The 17,591-nt window shown below is 41.8% G+C and overlaps 1 protein-coding gene across 2 annotated transcripts; it reads right to left on the reverse strand.

Annotated features, from left to right (window-relative positions):
* Nucleotides 1-815: 815 nt before the first annotated feature.
* On the reverse strand, nt 816-16,884 carry Mtfr2 (mitochondrial fission regulator 2). Of its 2 annotated transcripts, none has more exons than XM_075959280.1 (8): nt 16,715-16,884; nt 16,269-16,370; nt 11,510-11,614; nt 10,984-11,105; nt 7,129-7,364; nt 4,815-5,154; nt 3,629-3,797; nt 816-2,078 (listed from the first exon to the last, which is right to left on the reverse strand). In XM_075959280.1, the coding sequence occupies exons 2-8, from the start codon at nt 16,329-16,331 to the stop codon at nt 2,073-2,075; spliced, it is 1,041 nt and encodes a 346-aa protein (XP_075815395.1). In that variant the 5' UTR covers nt 16,332-16,370; nt 16,715-16,884; the 3' UTR covers nt 816-2,072. The 2 variants fall into 2 exon arrangements, with proteins under 2 accessions (XP_075815395.1, XP_075815394.1); XM_075959279.1 differs by having other exon boundaries at nt 16,576-16,801.
* Between the last annotated feature and the right edge of the window lie 707 nt (nt 16,885-17,591).

Here is a 17,591-nt window from a genome sequence, read left to right on the forward strand (position 1 = left end):
CTGTCTGAAATGCTTTCTGTGATAACACAAAGTTTAAATAAATAGATTAAAATTTTATAAGTGTTTACAGTGTTTCAAGATCAAAATGTGAGTTGGGAAACCCATCTGCCTAGATTCAAATCCTAACTCACCTAGTAAATTGTGAGGTTTTGGGAGATTAACTGGGATAGTAACGCCTATGCCCAGTTTCTCATCTACTGAGTGAGGTTAACAAAAGCCTACCCCACCATGTTGATGTGGGGACTGAGAGAGTCAACACAGGGAAAGCATTAAGGCTAGTCATAAGTGCCATTCAAAATTCAGAGACCCTGCTGAATGATAAAATTTTAATAAATAAATAAATAGGCCAGGCGGTGGTGGCGCACGCCTTTAATCCCAGCACTCGGGAGGCAGAGGCAGGCGGATCTCTGTGAGTTCGAGACCAGCCTGGTCTACAGAGCTAGTTCCAGGACAGGCTCCAAAACCACAGAGAAACCCTGTCTTGAAAAACCAAAAATAAATAAATAAATAAAAGTGATGGGCAAGTTAAGTCTCTTCTGAAATCAGAGAACCTGGCAAAGTAGGTGGGTGCTGAGTCCACTAACACACACTCTACCTCCCTGCTCCCTGACTGTAGCCCGGGCTAAAGCATGTAGAGAAACATGCAAATTTGTTCATCACACTGGCATACACATGAGGAGAGAATGTAATTACACAACTACCTCTCACAAAGAAATCAAGACTTCATAAAATAGTAAGAATATAACGAATTGTTATAAAACTCAACCAAATTCAAAAGATACATTTATTGTACAATCTATTTACAAAAAGGGGAGGGCACAAATGTGATAGAGAACAAAGGAAACATGCCAGGCATATATACATACAGAGCCAGTGTGGATGAACATGCCAGGCTTATGTACGTACAGAGCCAGTGTGGATGAACATGCCAGGCTTATGTACGTACAGAGCCAGTGTGGATGAACATGCCAGGCTTATGTACGTACAGAGCCAGTGTGGATGAACATGCCAGGCTTATGTACGTACAGAGCCAGTGTGGATGAAACTTTTCAAGAGTCTATTTCTACTTGCAGCACCTGACAGTCAAAAGAATTTATTACCTCAATTTTAGAAAGTTCAGTCTTACATGACTAAAACTATGACTTTCTTAATGAAAAGAATTATCTTTGGCTCACAGAAAATCTCCGAGTTGCTGAAGTCAGATACACCACATCATACCGTTGTTCCTGAATGGAGACCACCACGGTGCCCACTTTCCGATGCAATTACACAAGTTTGTTTTTTTTATTGTTTGACAGGCTTACAAGGAGGGGCTGCTTTGTCCCACACACCCACACAGCGGATGAGGAAGAAAGGTCCCGAGCTCACAGTGCAAAGGTTCTTTTAAGGGAAAAACTGCAAGCCTTGGCATTACTGGATTGGGTAGGGGGATAGTTGGCTCTAAGTCAAGAGGGGACTTTTGTAACTTTTTACAAAACCACCCAGTAACTGTAAAAAAATAAAATAAAAAATGAAAACAACTTGTCTGTCTAGCTTCTTGATTGGCCGTCCTCAAGTCTCTGGGCAGCCAGGCAGTTTTTGGGCCTGTTGTGGATTTTTCTAAATTTACAGGTACATGGGGTGGGGTGCCTGCTAGGTTAGACTCTCACAAAGACTGGGCCTGGGTTTAAAAAGGCTTTAGTCTTGTCCCCTCAATAGCGACTTACAAAGGCACTTAAGTAGGAAGCCATAATTGTTTAGGGAAATCACTGTAGAATGCATTCCATTTTCAGTAGCACGCACACAGACCTGACTCTCTTCACAGCCAGCTAATTGCCAGAACTTCCAGAACCAGGGACAAGCATCTGTAAACGTCTTCCTCAGGCTGAGCACAGATGGGTCTCAGGACACGGCCTAGTCACCCTATCAGAGGTTGTGGTTCTCTGAAAGGCAGCGGAAGACACCACGGAGCATTTCTGCATCTATCTATCTCGAGTGTAGGCCCAGCTTTCACTTCTGATACCTTGAATAACTTCTTTTATATTACCAGTTCTTCCCTTAGATCGCTGATTTTCTGTTGGAGAAATGTGACATCAAAACTGAAAAAAAGCAAATGTTTAAAATGGAAATTACTAAAACGTTAAAAAGAAAAAAGGAGAGAAAGCAAAAAGCCAGGTAAGAATAAAATACTAGATGACCTTAGAGGTCAGGTTTAGTCCCTTCCATAGCACATAATGAGAGTAATCTATGTCAGGAGCTGTGCTCCGAGCTGAGGACTCATTTCAGAAGCAGGAAGGATTTTTGTTTTGTTTGCTCATTTCCCAAGTATCTCCATCTAAGATATGGTTGACTCACATGAGCAGAGCACATGGCTACAGAGGCACCTTCCGCTGTAAACAGCCACGTGCTACACAAATGTTAGAATTAAACTCCTACTTCAGTCTCATTCTTAAGACGCAACTTGTAATTACAAAAAGAACTACTTTTTGCCTTCCTTGTTTTGTTTGAAGGAGGGCAGGCATTTTGTTGGTTTGTTTTAGGTTACTGGGCATTGAACCTACTATATCGTGCATGTTAGCCTGGCATACTACCCCTTAACTAGATCCCTAGCCCTGAAGTTCATACATACCCCATCTTCTGAGTACACACACAGTGACAACCTCGTGGACCGCACCTAACTGACAATGTGCCTTCCTGGAAGACGCACACCTCCCACACTGTTGTGCTATTTGAGCAGCTGTAGGATTTCAGTTTTCCAGTCTCTCTCTGCTGCAGGGCACTTGAGTGCTATCTACTGATTTCAGAAGCTGTCCCTCCTCCAGTCCTCTTGATTGCAAAGGGTTTATTCTGTCTGATGTCAACTAGACACTTATGAAAATCATCCACCCCTTAAAGCACACCTTCTTATGCATCCAATAAACACTACTTTAAAGACAGCGCTGATTCTGGCCAAGTGGCACAAGCCTTTAATCTCAGCATTCAGGACAGAGGCAGAACTCAGCATAGTGAGGTCTGGGCCAGTCACAGCTACATGATGAGCCTATCTCAGAGGGAAAAATAGGGGGTGGAGATGACTATTACCCTGTTTGCTTTTTTTAAAAAAAAATGCAGGGTTAACATTCCATTCAACTAAATAATCCAAACCCTTCCTGTTTGATGGCCAACATAATGGAATATTCACATGCAGTATGGTTAGGCTGACTCCATGCACAGCTCTTCCCTAGTCCTTAGCATTTCTAATATCTCATTCACACTACAGATAGCAACAGCAACTTAGCACCTACCTAGGACAAATCATTATGAGCACGTGCATATGTATGTTTCAAATCATCTTTTATTTCATGATAAGCTAAAAGCATAAAAATAATAATAATGCAAAGTTGGCAAGAAAAAAAGGTTAGCATTAAAAAAACAAAACTAATGGATAAGCCTGCCATAGCAACTCACAGCTCTGTTCGAGCACTTGAGAGGCTAAAGGAGGAAGATTTCCCTAAGTCTAGGCCAGCCTGGGCCATCATGTAAAATCTCACTGCAAATAAATAATAGAAAAAAAATAGTGCATAACTTATCTAAGAGAATCTGTATGGATGCAGAGCCCATCATAAATGCATGCTTGAGAAAGCAAGTAACGCTTTAGTCCACAACTTACCCTTGACGTTTCTGGACTAGAAAATGGAGAACACTCCCAAGATCTGTTTTCGCTGTCAAAGGAGTCATCCTGAAATGCAAACTTCTTCTTAAGTGCATTGGATATTAAAGACACTGGATCCCATTGTAAACTCTGTCTTTTCTTCTGAATGGGTCTACCACCTGGTGACCTAGTTTTTAAAAAACACAATCAAATATATTAAAACTTTAATGCAATTTTAGCTCTTTGTTCACAAACACAGCAGGAATATGAGCATAATATATTATAATCTAATTAATCTTTAAGAGATTTCTGCCATGAATTAAGGAATCTAAAGAGTACTAAGAATTCAAAATTAGAAAACCAAGAAACCACATGGGTTGGGATCTCCCGCAGCCTGTCATGACCCAAGGCTCCTCATTTTCACTACTACAAACCAGGCTGGTTGGACTTGAACTTATGATCCTGCTTCTGCTGTCCAAGCACAGAAAGTATAGGCATGTGCCGTGATGTCCAGCACCACTGAAGAAAATGTAAAGTACTCTTCAAGAGCCAGGCATGGTAACACACACCTTTAATTCCAGCACTCAAGAGGCAGATACAAGCAGATCTCTAGGCCAACCTGGTCTAAAAAGAGTTTCATGACAGCCAGGGCTGTTACACAGAGAAACCCTCTCTCCAAAAACAAAACAAAACAAAACAAAACAAAAAAAAAAACAAAGAAAGGAAGGAAGGAAGGAAGGAAGGAAGGAAGGAAGGAAGGAAGGAAGGAAGGAAGGAAGGAAGGAAAGAAACTTTTAAGACTGTTTAAAGGACCAGGTTCTATCTACGAAAAGAACATCATTTGGCAGTTGTTCATTAGTTTGATCATTCAATCAGTCTTCATTGAATTATAACTATTTAATCAGGCTACTTCTGGAACTTTCCACTGAAGGGTGACCAATATCAGAGAAAGCAAAATATTGGGTAAAAGGCACTACTGTATTCCTAATTCTTTACAATATGGAGTAAATATAATTAACATACCAGAAAAATGTGAAGTATGGTAAGACAATAAAAGAAATAGTCAAAAAAGAACTAAAAGCGATTGTCTCCCAGAGGGTGGCCACAGGAGGTAAGGAGTAAGAGACACACACCAACTCTCAAACAATTTCTCTTAAAACAACTGATAGAATTTCAGTTCCTTCCCCAAATGTTGGTGACGTACCTTTCAATGGGACGGAGTTTGACCTTATTCATGTCCTTAAGAACATCCAGCATGTTTGGAACGTCACTAACTCCACGGCTTTCTGAGCAATGGCTACCGCCCATCTTGTGAACACCTGAGTGCTGCTTTCCCACAGCAGGTGTTGGGTCATCTCTGCTAGCAGATCCAGGTTGCACAGGGGGAAAACATGGCGGGAGAGAAAACTGAGGCAGAGGTGGTGGAGGAGGAGGAGAAGAAAATACTGAACTTGGAGAGTGATCTGGCTCCTCACTCAGGCCAGCAGTCAGTGATGGCGACAGCGTTTGTTCCATGCTGGGTTCGTCACTCAGGTCACAGAAGCCTAAAGCAAAGTAGTCTGTTGAGAAACCAAAACCACACACAGTTCTCTGCAGCATAACAGAGAACCAGTGCCTCTGGGACGCTGCTCAACCACGGCAAGGCAGCCGAGAAAGCAAGCCAACCCCGTCTGCCGAGTAAGCTCGAGGAGTGGCCGTCCGAAGGGTCAGTTCACTCCTAATCCAGTCAGGACGTCTCAAGGCACACCCTAAAGGATTCAGTTTAAAGAGAAAACAAACTGATTCCTACGAATCCACAGAAAATCTCAACTTCACTCTCCGGTTTCAAAGCAAACGCTAACAACTTCTAGTTAGAAGTACTCAAATTGATGTACCCGCTCTAAAATGACATCTGAGAAACAGGTGCTGTCCTGAGATGAGCATTTAACTTTCTCATAAATCTGCTCCTGAAGAGCTGAGAATAAACATCCTTGCTTAAAAACAAAGGGTATACTCACATGATCCTGTTATTTGTATATTGCACACACATACATACATAAAGTTTTAGTAATCATACTTACACAGAGCACCTCACAACCAAATCAGCTGTGAGAAGAACTCACTACCTATATAGCTGAAGTCTCGCAGTTTTTAAAAAAGATTTTGTTTTTATTGTTAATTATGTATGAGGGAGAATGTGCATATGAGCACAGGTGACCTTGAAGGGCAGAAAAGGATGTCAGATTCCCCTTCAGCTGGGGTTACAAAGGGTTATGAGTCACCCAATATGGGTACTAAGGACCAAATTCAGGTCCTCTGGAACACCAGGTATGTGCTCTTAACTACTGAGCCTTCTCTCCAGACCCTAAATTTTACATTTAAAACAAGATACATCTCCAAAAGTTTTTAAAAAAAAGACATCTGGAAATATTCACCTGTTGGTGAGAACATAACATTAAAAAAACACTGAAGATAAGCCAAAAAGACAGTTCAGCAGTTACGAACACTCGATGTTCTTACAGAGGACCTGGGTTCAATTCCCAGGACCCACAGGGCAGCTCATCACTGTTTCTGACACTAGTCTCTGTAGGCATCAGGCGTACATGTGGTACATATACATGAAATACAGACAGATAAATAAAGAGCACTGACTACTCTTTCAGAGGACCCCGATTCAATTCCCAGAACCCACATGGCAAATACAGTTCCAGGGGCTCTGAAACACTAGTACACAGATACATAGAGGCAAAAACCAATTCACTTAAAATAAAAATAAATAAATCATTTAAAAAATTAGAAAAATAAAAATTATTTATTAGTTTGGGGAATGGTACTAGTTTTTTATTTTGTCTTGTTTGGCGTTTCTGAAAAGGATTTTCATGAAGCCTAGGCTAACCTCAAACTCTGTTGCTACAGATGACCTTGAACTTTTAATCCTCCTGTCTCTACATCCCAAATTCTAGAATTAAACACAATCATGCCATTTTATGTGATACTGTGGATTTAACCCAAAGCCTTGTGAACATGAGGCAAGCATTCTATCAACTATCCCCAGGTTTAGTTTTGGTTTTTGAGACATGGTCTCACACTATAGCCAAGACTGGCTTAGAACTCAAGTCAATCCCTCTGCCTCAGCTTCTTGAATTCTCAAATCACAGGCATGGGCCACCACGCCTGGCTTCCAGTTCTTTGCTAAAGAATTAAAAAGGCTTACTTCGAAGTCATGACTTCTTAAACAAAGACCTTCAGTGGCACAGCTAACTCTTGTTTGCAGCCCTTCCTTTCCTATGACAGTCAGCCCGTTAGGATGTATCTACTGCTGTCTGTGTTGAGAAGGGTGCTGACTTAGGGTCAGCTCAGCGTCACTATGACAGTCAGCCTCTAGGATGTATCTACTGCTGTCTGTGTTGAGAAGGGTGCTGACTTAGGGTCAGCTCAGCGTCACTATGACAGTCAGCCCGTTAGGATGTATCTACTGCTGTCTGTGTTGAGAAGGGTGCTGACTTAGGGTCAGCTCAGCGTCACTCTCCACTACTTACCAGTCTCTTCGCTCTCTCTCCGCTCCTGCATTGCCACAATTGCAGCAATCTGAGCCCGAAGAAAACTGAGCTCATCCTCAAGGGCAGCTATTTTTTTAATGGCAGCCTCACTTGTTGGCAGATCATTTTTCACTGGTTTGTTCTGTCTTAGAGCAGGTGACAATGGATCCCAAATTAGTTTTGAAGAATGAAAAAGAGCAATTTTCCCTTCCTCCTCCTTTTTCGGTAGACCATGTCTGTGGGTGAAAGGAAAGAAGAAACAAAGGGAGGAAAACGTTCAACTGAAAAAAAAAACTCAGGTAGGCATGGTGGCCCATGCCTTTAATCCCAGTACTTGGGAGACAAAGCGTGCAGACCTCCGAGTTCAAGGCCAGCCTGGTCTGCACAACGAATTCCAGAACAGTCAAGGCTACACAGAGAAACCCTGTCTCGAAAAGAGAGAGACAGAGAGAGATAAAAAGAAACAGGGAGAGAGCCCACTGTTCTTGCAAAATTAGTTTTTTGTTTAGTTTTTCCTTTTGAGACAGGTTCTCATGAAGTCCAGGCTGACCCAGCTCCCAGAATACAAGTTAATGGAGGTGGCTCATCTGTCTATGTGTTACTTTCATTGGTTAATAAAGAATCTGCCTTGGCCCTTTGATAGGACAGAAAATTAAGTAGGCGGAGTAAACAGACAGAATGCTGGGAGGAAGAAGGCAGTGAGACACACGCCATAGCTCTCCTCTCCGAGATGGATGCAGGTTAAGATCTCTCCTGGTAAGCCACCACCTTGTGGTGCTACACATATTATTAGAAATGGGTTAATCAAGATGTGAGAATTAGCTAATAAGAGGCTGGAACGAATGGGCCAGGCAGTGTTTAAAAGAATACAATTTCCGTGTAATTATTTTGGGTGTAAAGGTAGCCGGGTAGCGGGACACAGCCCGCCGCTCCCACCACTATACCAAGTCAGGCGTTTCAATCCTGTACTCCAGCCCCAGGAACCCACAGCATTCACAGTCATTCTCCCTCCCCCATGACATACACATGACAAATAAATTTCTTAAGGAAAAAAAAAAAAACGGGGGCTGGAGAAATGGCTCAGAGGTTAAGAGCACTGACTGCTCCTCCAGAGGTCCTGAGTTCAATTCCCAGCAACCACATTGTGGCTCACAGCCATCTATAATGAGATCTGGTGACCTCTTCTGGCCTGTTGGCATACATGGAAGGAATGTTGTATACATAATAAATAAATCTAAAAAAAAAAATTAAAAAAAAAGAAAAAAATGGGCTGAGATGTAGCTCAGTACAGAGTATTGCTTAGCATGTGCAAGGCCCTGGATTTAATCTCTAGCACACAAATATAAATAAGTTAAATAAATCAAAGTACCTCTCTGACCTGAGATGATCCCTAGATTCACCAAGATAAAGCAACTCATATTATTCTTTACTTTTGTATTCATATATAGAATGCATGGCCAATAAGCAGCAAGGAAATGAGAAAATAAATCTTTCCTCAAATTGTAAAACAAAAATAGTTAACCTGTAATTGCTTTACTGATTAACTTTAAATAGTACAAGTTTATTCAGAAATTCTACATAATTCTACATAAATTCTGAAGGGTCTTGCATTTAGGATTATATCAGGGTCAGTTTATATCTTCTAAAATTTTGAAAATTAATAAACCAGCTGGATATATAATAAATTTAGCTAGAATCTTTGACTAATTGACATTCAGGATGCCAAAAGCCTCTATATGAATATTCTAACATATTAAGTTAGCATTTCCTAAAAATATAAATACATCCAAAATTTGAAATATAGTCCACTTCAGTCAGTATTCGTGAAGTACTGTTTCAGGAACCCTACAGACACCAAAAGCCAAGGCTCAAGTTCTTTATATAAAATGGCACCTATGCATATCCTTTGCTCAAGTTATCTCTAAAATACCTAAGATACCCAATACAAGACCTTTATGTTACGTCATTTTTGTAACTATAGCAAAGTATCTGAAATGCGACAAAGTCAAGTTTTTGCTTTGGGGAAATTTCTGGAATTTTCATCTATAATATTTGATTTCATTGTGTAGAACCCATATGAGAATCCATGGATAGAGTCCACATGGAAACCATGAGAGAGGGCTGAATACATAAATATAACATTTATTTTTAAATGCTTTATTTATAATACAGAAAACAATATTAACATGACCCTGAAACCCACCTGATAACCCACTGACCCCTAGACCTGGCATTAGGTATAAATATGAACAAGCCTTCAGGGCTCTGCCGACAACTTGGTCTCATTCCACCTGTCCTGGAGCTCACCCAATCACTCACATAGCCAGCCTTGATCAGCAATCCCAGGACTTCCTAGCTGCTCTGAAACCAGTTCAAATATGGTAACAGGAAAAAAAAAAACCTACTCAACAACTCAACATAGGTAGAATACAACACTCCCATCAATTCCACAACCTAACTCCAGATGCCCAAGGTCCCACTGCAAAAGTATAAGTGACATGAAACATCAAGACAATATGCCCTCCAAATATCACCAATCCTACAGTAATATTCCTCATCAAAAAGAATTCAAATGAATCTCAAGACAAAGAATTTTAAGATTATAAAGAGTTCAAAGACTTTGAAGAGGAAACAAACACCTAAATGAAGTTAAAGAGGACTAGAATAAACTCCTGATTGAAGTCCAAGAAAACAGAGACAAATGAAATCATCAAACAATTTAGGACATGAAAAATGAATTCAAGAGAAAGACTGAAATATTAAAGCAAATACAAATGCAAATGAAGATGGAAATGAAAACTTCAGTCACCCATTGCAAATACTCAGTGGACAGCCTTACCAAACAATAAATGGGGCAGAAAGAAAGAGAGAGGAAATGGACCACAAAGTCAAGTAAATGGTAGTTAAAGAAAAGAACATAAGGGAACTTTGGGAGAAACTGAAAAGAGAAAATCTGTGACTCATGAGAATAGAAGAATGCCAAGCCAAAGGCATACATCATTCAATAAAATCATAGAAGAAAATTTCTTAACTTATGGAAATAGGGACAAAAAGAAATTCCCCAGGCCACTTTATAATTAAAACACTGAATATACAGAAAAAAGAAAAGATATGCAATTTTCAAGAAAGAAGTTACAGCCAGGCGGTGGTGGTGAACACTTTTAATCCCAGCACTCAGGAGGCAGAGGCAGAGGCAGAGGCAGGCAGATCTCTGTGAGTTCGAGGCCAGTCTGGCCTATAAGAGCTAGTTCTAGGACAGGCTCCAAAGCTAAAGAGAAACCCTGTTTTGAAAAAAAAAAAAAAAGGAAAAAAGAAAGAAAAGAAAAGAAGTTACAATTCATATAAAGGCAAACCCATTAGAATACCAGTTGACTTTTCAATGGAAATTTTAAAAGCCAAAAGATCTTGGAGCAATGCACTTCAAGTCCTAAAAGGCAGCCCTCCACCCATGCACACGCAGATACCATTAACTGGGCTAAATAGGTTTTACATCCACAAACACACACACACACATAAGCACACACACATGTGCACACACAGGACAATATGAGATTGGGAAGAGAGTGGAGAGGATATATGAAGAATTGGAGTAGAAGGGTGAGGGGTGATTTGATAAAAATAAAATTCATTTGTGTATGAAGGGAAAATATAATTTTCAAAAATTTAAATGCAAAATGTAATTTTAAACATACACACTAAAAAATGAGATGCCATTCCTACATTAGGAAAATATCAGGACATAGCATGTCACAAAAACAGAACAAAATTGTCCAGTCAGTAGGAACAAACTTCAGGGCATGCAAACATTCACGTTTTAGGCTACACCCACATCCCAAGACATGCATATAAAATTACCGAAATCTGAGATAACTGGCTTCTCCGGCTTCTTCATCATTTGCCACACACAAAACATCAGCAAAAGATGGAACAACAGGTTCATAATCACCAGACTCCTCAGAGTTCAAGTGCGGAATCAGCTAAAACAACAATGAGAACAAAGTCAGAGCTCCATCGGGAATCAGGGAAAGCACATGCCTCGTGCTTCATCGTATCAAATGATAACAGTCTGAAACAGAAAAGGGAAAACACTGGAGTCATGTTAGTTTACTACCTAAGCAAATAACAACATCTTCTCCCATGGCTAATCTCATCTATACACAGCAGAAATACAAATAAAGTAAAGTAAGAACAAGCTCCCAGGTATTCTTTGTACCTGTCTTTGGACTGAATTCAAGAAGCAAACATGTGTGAGATGACTTATTTCCAGCAGTAAAGGTTCTTGGCTTGCAGGCACATTTCCTTTCCTTCTACCCTATATTCCTGGGAGTGTTCAGGATTACTTTACACACAGGACTTAAACAACATATGGTGACCAACTTACCTCAAAATTAGGTCTTCGACAAGGTTCTAAAGGAAGCACTCTCCCAATCATACGAATGATACTCCGAGCTGACCCATAATCTTTATTTTGCCATATCAACAAATCCTATAAATAAAGCTTTGTTTAAATACACTTCAGCTAAATATGTTTATATTTATCTAAGAAAAAAAGAGATTCAACAGGTGTAGTAACATTTATGTATTCAAAGAAAACATAATAGCATACTTTTAAAGTGTCTTCCTTGAAAAATTAAACTTTATTAACATTTATCTTGGAAAACAATTTAGTCAATAAAGTTCACCATGGATGCTGAGATCCCAAATTTGATATCTAGTGTCCATGTAAAAAAGCTGGGCATGGGGATGCACTCTGGGAACCCCAGAGCTGGGAAGGCAGAGATGGGTGGGTGCCTGAGGTCTCCTGGCTGGACAGCCTAGCTGAATGGGGAATCTTAGGCCAGTGAGAACCCTGTATCAAAAAAAGGGTGAGGAAGGCTGGAGATGGTTCAGAAGTTAAAAGCACTGGCTGCTTTTCAGAGGACCAAGGTTTGATCCCTAGAACTTACTTGATGGCTCACAACCAACTAAGAGTTATTTATATATGGCAGCTTGAATATACTGGAAACTGGCTCTTTACAAAGCATTTAAACTGAATGTGCTACTATAACGTAAATATTCTGTCCTTATTAGTATAAATTATAGCACTCTCCCATTAGGACCCTCATGAGAATATTTTATAAGTAGTACAATCAGTAATCAGATAAAAATAGTCACAATTTTAGAACTCAAAAGAAAACCTGGATTTCAGAATCACTGGCAATCAGGATATGGTCCAGGTGAAAAAACTGAGATAGAATTTTTTTGAAACTGATATTTCAGACAGAACTCTCACAAATTGCCCAGACTAGGCTTAAATTCAATCTGTACCCCAACTTGAGATCTTCTGGCCTCACCCTCAGGAGGAGCTGGTAGTACAGACTTGGGTCCCCCTCTTTGTGTCAATCTGCTCAAACCCAGACACCTGACTCTGACATGGAATCTGTCACTAGCCTCAGCCTCTCATCAGCTCTCCCAGCCCGGTCTCCACAGCGCACTCCAGTCAATATACCTTGTTTAATCATCCTGTAAGGCCCCTGCTACTGGGGCCTGCTCTATATCTCCAATTTAGTCCCCCACTACTCACCAACAAAATATACATTCTTTGGGGTCAGGCAAATTTTCTCATGCCCCAAACAAGCTGCTATCTAACTGACTTACATTCACTCACATGCTAAGGAGGCCCTGACCCAACTTTAGCCTCAAGACTGGTTTAGTTTTACCTGTTCCTGGTTACACAAGTCATGCCCCCTACAAGTTTGATTGTGTCTGTTCTGATACACTTGTAAGCTCTTGTCAGCTAGTCTGAGTATTATACAATGGGACACATCAGTGACAGGAGCCTTTGTTTCGTTTGCAGATTTCTCTCCTCCGTTAATATGAGGGCAAGCCCAGACAACTTTTAATTTTATTTGCACCCTACAGGGCAGTAACTGTCACCATGGATAGGAGTACCACCCCAGGTGCTCTCCAGAAGAAATATAATACAAGTACATATATGACGTAAGCCACCCGACGTTGGGTGCCATGTCAAGAGTTTCTGCTGTGATCCTAGCTGTGGTGGAGTCCTGCATCCCAGCATAGGACTGTGAGGATTAGAAAATGTTAAGTAGGAGGGACAGAGATAAGAAAGTATCACAGAAACATAGGGTAGCGCCAGGAGGGCAACTCAGTGCCTGCCGCATAGCGAGTTCTGAGTCTGCCCCAGGTTTAATTTTCCATACACCTTTATACCCCAATACAAAAATGGGGGGAGGGCAAAAGACTGCTTTAACATGATACAAAGGACAACTAGAACAGTTACCTATTTCAATACTTTGAGACATCAAGCCATTAACTGGTGAGAAAAGCATTCCGTTGTTTAGGTAGTGAACCCCCCTAGACCAAGTATCCTAAAGGCAGCCACTCCAGAGGTCAAAGCTCCTTTTTCAAAAGAAGCATGCTTGAATTCCCTGACCTGTGGTCAGGGTGGAGAGGACACACCTCGATTAGCCTTCTCTATGTCTAAAACAACAGACTGGGTGTGTAGCCACAGCTGCTGTTCCCAACTTTGAGCAACCTCAAACTCTCTGACCTTCAGACAAGATGGAATAGGCTCACATTTTTGGGCCTCCACACATATATTAACATATAATGAATATTTTAAAATTACTAATAAAATTTTACCTTTTTTCATTAGGTCTTCAAAATGTGTTATTTTATGCCTATAGCAGAACTTAATTCAAATATTTAAAGTACTTAAATGTGGCATGAGGCTGGGTATCCTGGAATATGCCTGTAATCCCAATACTTGGGTTGTTGGGGCAGGAAAGAAAATTAAAAGCCATCCTGGCTTGTATTTTAGCATATACCAAAACCCTGTATCAAAATTTAAAAGGAAAAGGTAAGGCAGGGACATGTGGCAGTAGCTCTCATATCAGAGAGTACAATTTAGAAGAAACAGATCCTAGACCTATAAATATTAGAATTTAGGGAGACCAAAACACGTCTATTGAAAGTACTCTACACTCAGCTGTACAAAGTATACTTATAATTCCTAAGGACCTAAGTTCAATCCACCCACATCCAAAAAAAAAAAAAAAAAAAAAAAGAGGCATGGCCCAGTGAAGCATGATTAATAAAAACTCAGAGAGAGAAAGAAACTGGGGTTCAACCTAAAAAATCTGAAAAGCAAAACAGCCAGCCCCTGGCTCTTACCCTGACCTCAGTCCTAAATGGCAAACCTGCCTCCAGGAATCTCAAAATGAGACTGTGTCTGAGAGTTGTCTCCTCCCATCTTATATTCCTCTTTATTACTTGGATTAAAAGTGTGCACCACTGGGATTAAAGGCATACACTGCCCAGTTTCTATGGCAACTAGTAAAGCCACTGGGATTAAAGGTATGTATTAACACTGCCTGGCTGTAAGGCTGACCAGTGTAGCTGTTTTACTCTGATCTTCAGGCAAGCATTATTTATTAAAATACAAATGAAATGCCACTACACTTCACACCAATACAAACCCTGACTAAGGCACTCCCTCTGTTGTTTCCCTTATTGGGTTTTGACCCAAAAGAGTAAACAGATTACTAACCACCTTGCCAGCGTTTTTAAACTATCAAAACTATCAAAGTTACACTATTGCAAATTCACCTTTCTCCCACTTAAAGAGAAGTAACAATTAAATGTCTACACAGAGGTTTTCTTTCCCTAATAAACTGCATTTAGGAGCCTTGCTCATTCTGAGCCACTGATCTGCGCAGCACCAGCCCAATTTGATGGCTTTTTGTTCTGAGATGCAGTCTCACTAAGCTGAGTAGCCCAAGCTGGTCTTCACTCACGCTGCAGCCTAAGGAGGCCTTGAATGTGATACCCCCAGGTCTCAGTGTCTCTCACAACTGAGATTACAGGACTGTACCACACCCGGGTGTTAGGTTGTTGTTCCCAATCTGCTGCTGTGATCAACACAATGACCAAGAGTAACTTAGGGGAGGAACAGGTTTAGTTGGCTCACACTTCTGTCCTACTGTGAATTACTATTGTTGTGATGAAACACCGTGACCAAAAGCAACTGGGGGAGGAAAGCTGTCAAGACAAGAACCTGGAGGCAGGGGCTGAAGCAGAGGCCATGGAGGAGTGCTGCTTAATGGCTTGCTTTTCCTGCTCTCACAGAACCCAGGACCTGGGCCCTCCCCCACCAATCACTAATTAAGAAAATCTCGACAGACCTGCCTACAGCCTCATCTTATGAAGGCAATTTCTCAACCAGGGTTCCCTCTTCGTAGATGACAATAGCTTGTGTCAAATTGACGTAAAACTAGCCAGCACAACTTCTCAGTCCCAACTCATCGGTGAGGGAAGTCGGGCAGGAAGTCAAGCAGAAACCACTGGGTCATGCTCAGCTAGCTTTCTTGTATACCTCAGGACTCATTTGCTGAAGAATGGTGTCCTTCACAGGCAGCTTTTAACAGTAAAGACAATCTCTTAGAGACAAGACCAGAGGCCAATCTGACCTAGGCAGTTCCTTGCGGTTCCCTCTTCCCACGAGACTTTAATGTCCAGTCGACAAAAACTAACCAGGGCAGAAAACGTGTTCAAAATGACACACGACAACCCAACTTGATGGTGGACATCTATAATCCCAGCCCTTGGGAGGTGGGGATAGGAGGAGAGGGGCAGCATGGGCTACAAGATTCCCTGGCTCAAAACAACGAGACCCAAGAATAAAGTCAGCAAAATCCAGACATTTAGCCTGCGCTACACTGTTGATTTCTGCCAAGGCAGCAGCTTGCCTCTACCGCCATAGCAGGTATGTTATCACCTGTCGCCAAGTGCCTTTCCATCGTCAGTTGTGAGACATGTGCATCCCGTAAAAGTTCCTATTAGGCACAGCTTGCTCTCTTGCCTCTTTTCCTGTTAGCTCTCTTCTTCCTCTTGTTTCTACCCTATCTGTCTGCCTGCCTGCCTCATGTCCCAACTCTGACATGGCCTTTCACGCTACCCCTCCATACTCCCCAAATAAACCTCTTGCACTAACTCTGTTGCACGTAGCGTGTTTGCTTAGTGGCATACATTAGTAGGGCCGAAAGGTAACCCACTTCACCTTTCTTCATTTATTACATACATGATACCTTGCCTTAAGACGACGAGATCCAAAAATAAACAAAATTCATTAGGACATTTACCTGGTCTACAGGAACACCAAAATATGCCAGCATGTTTCTTAATATGCTCAGTAAGAGAGACATTGGTGAAGCAAGTTCAAGGCAACATTGTTCGTTAGTATCCTAGAAGAGAAGTTATTAATAATTACGCTTATAAGTAACAGCCGCGTAGATCGCAGTAAAGAGCCTAAGGAAGCCACTAACCATCAAGTGATTGCTCCTGGAGAGCGTTTATTTTGAAGGAAGAGGAAGAGAAAAAGAAAGTGCACGGGGATGGGAGGTCGGAGAACACTAACAATGAAATTTCACTGTTACGTTAAAACCTCACCGAGTGTTTGTAAAGAGACCCTGCCAAGTCAACGTGAGACAGCCAAGCTCACGGTCCCGGGAGCTCAGTCGCCCCGGGAAGTTTTCGGCACCGCACCGCCGCTCTTTTTACACCCGCCCCTCCGTCACCGACCGCTGACCGGAAGCCACAGGGCACTGCGGAGCCAGCGCCGCTCGCCTTCCCGCTGCGCTGCACGCTGACAGGACGTCCGGGACCTTCCAAAAGCGCCGCGACGCCCGGTGCGAGGCCGCCGAGGCGCACGAGCAGAGGCGCCCAGCAGGCTGTGAGGGACAGAACGGGTCTCACTGGCCCGGCTCGCCACTTCCGCCTCCAGGAACAACTATCAAACTCCGCGGGCCCCGCTCCGCGCCTGTCCCCATTGGGCAAGGCTGGAGAACGCCGCTTGAGATTGGACTATCAAGAACCAATAGCCGTCTCAGCGATGCGCATGCGCATGCGGCTCAGCGTTTATTAACCGTCTGGGTACCAGCTCTTAGACTTTTGACAGGAAGTTATTGCCCCCCACCCCCACCCCTTTCCCAGAACTCGACAATGATTCTGCCAACGGACTTGCAGTAATTTGGTCATTCTGTGGAAATATCTAGCCGTAAGCTAAATGCTAGGATTACTCATGTTGAGCCGCATTATCCTGTGTAGTTCACCTGTATTTAATGTATATGCACACCCACAAGTGCGTGTGCCTCAGGACCCTTGTGAAAGTCAAAAGGAAAATTTGTGGGTCCTCATCTATGTAGGATCCAAGGACAGAACCTTAAGTTTGGTAGCAAGCTGCTTTTCCCAGAGTCATTTCACTAACCCTAAGACAAGACGGAAACACCTTTGAAAGCTGGTGAAAAGCAAAAACAGTTCTAATTAAATTATCCTGCCCCCCAAAAAGGAACAGAACTGTTTTTTTTTTTCATTGACATAATGGAAAGCAGAGTGAAACACACTGCCTGTGTATCTACAATCCAACCGATAAATTGATGTTTAATTGCTATATATTTAATTACAAA

This window comes from Microtus pennsylvanicus, chromosome 1, assembly GCF_037038515.1.
Source record: "Microtus pennsylvanicus isolate mMicPen1 chromosome 1, mMicPen1.hap1, whole genome shotgun sequence".
In the NCBI taxonomy this organism is placed as follows: Eukaryota; Metazoa; Chordata; class Mammalia; order Rodentia; family Cricetidae; genus Microtus; species Microtus pennsylvanicus.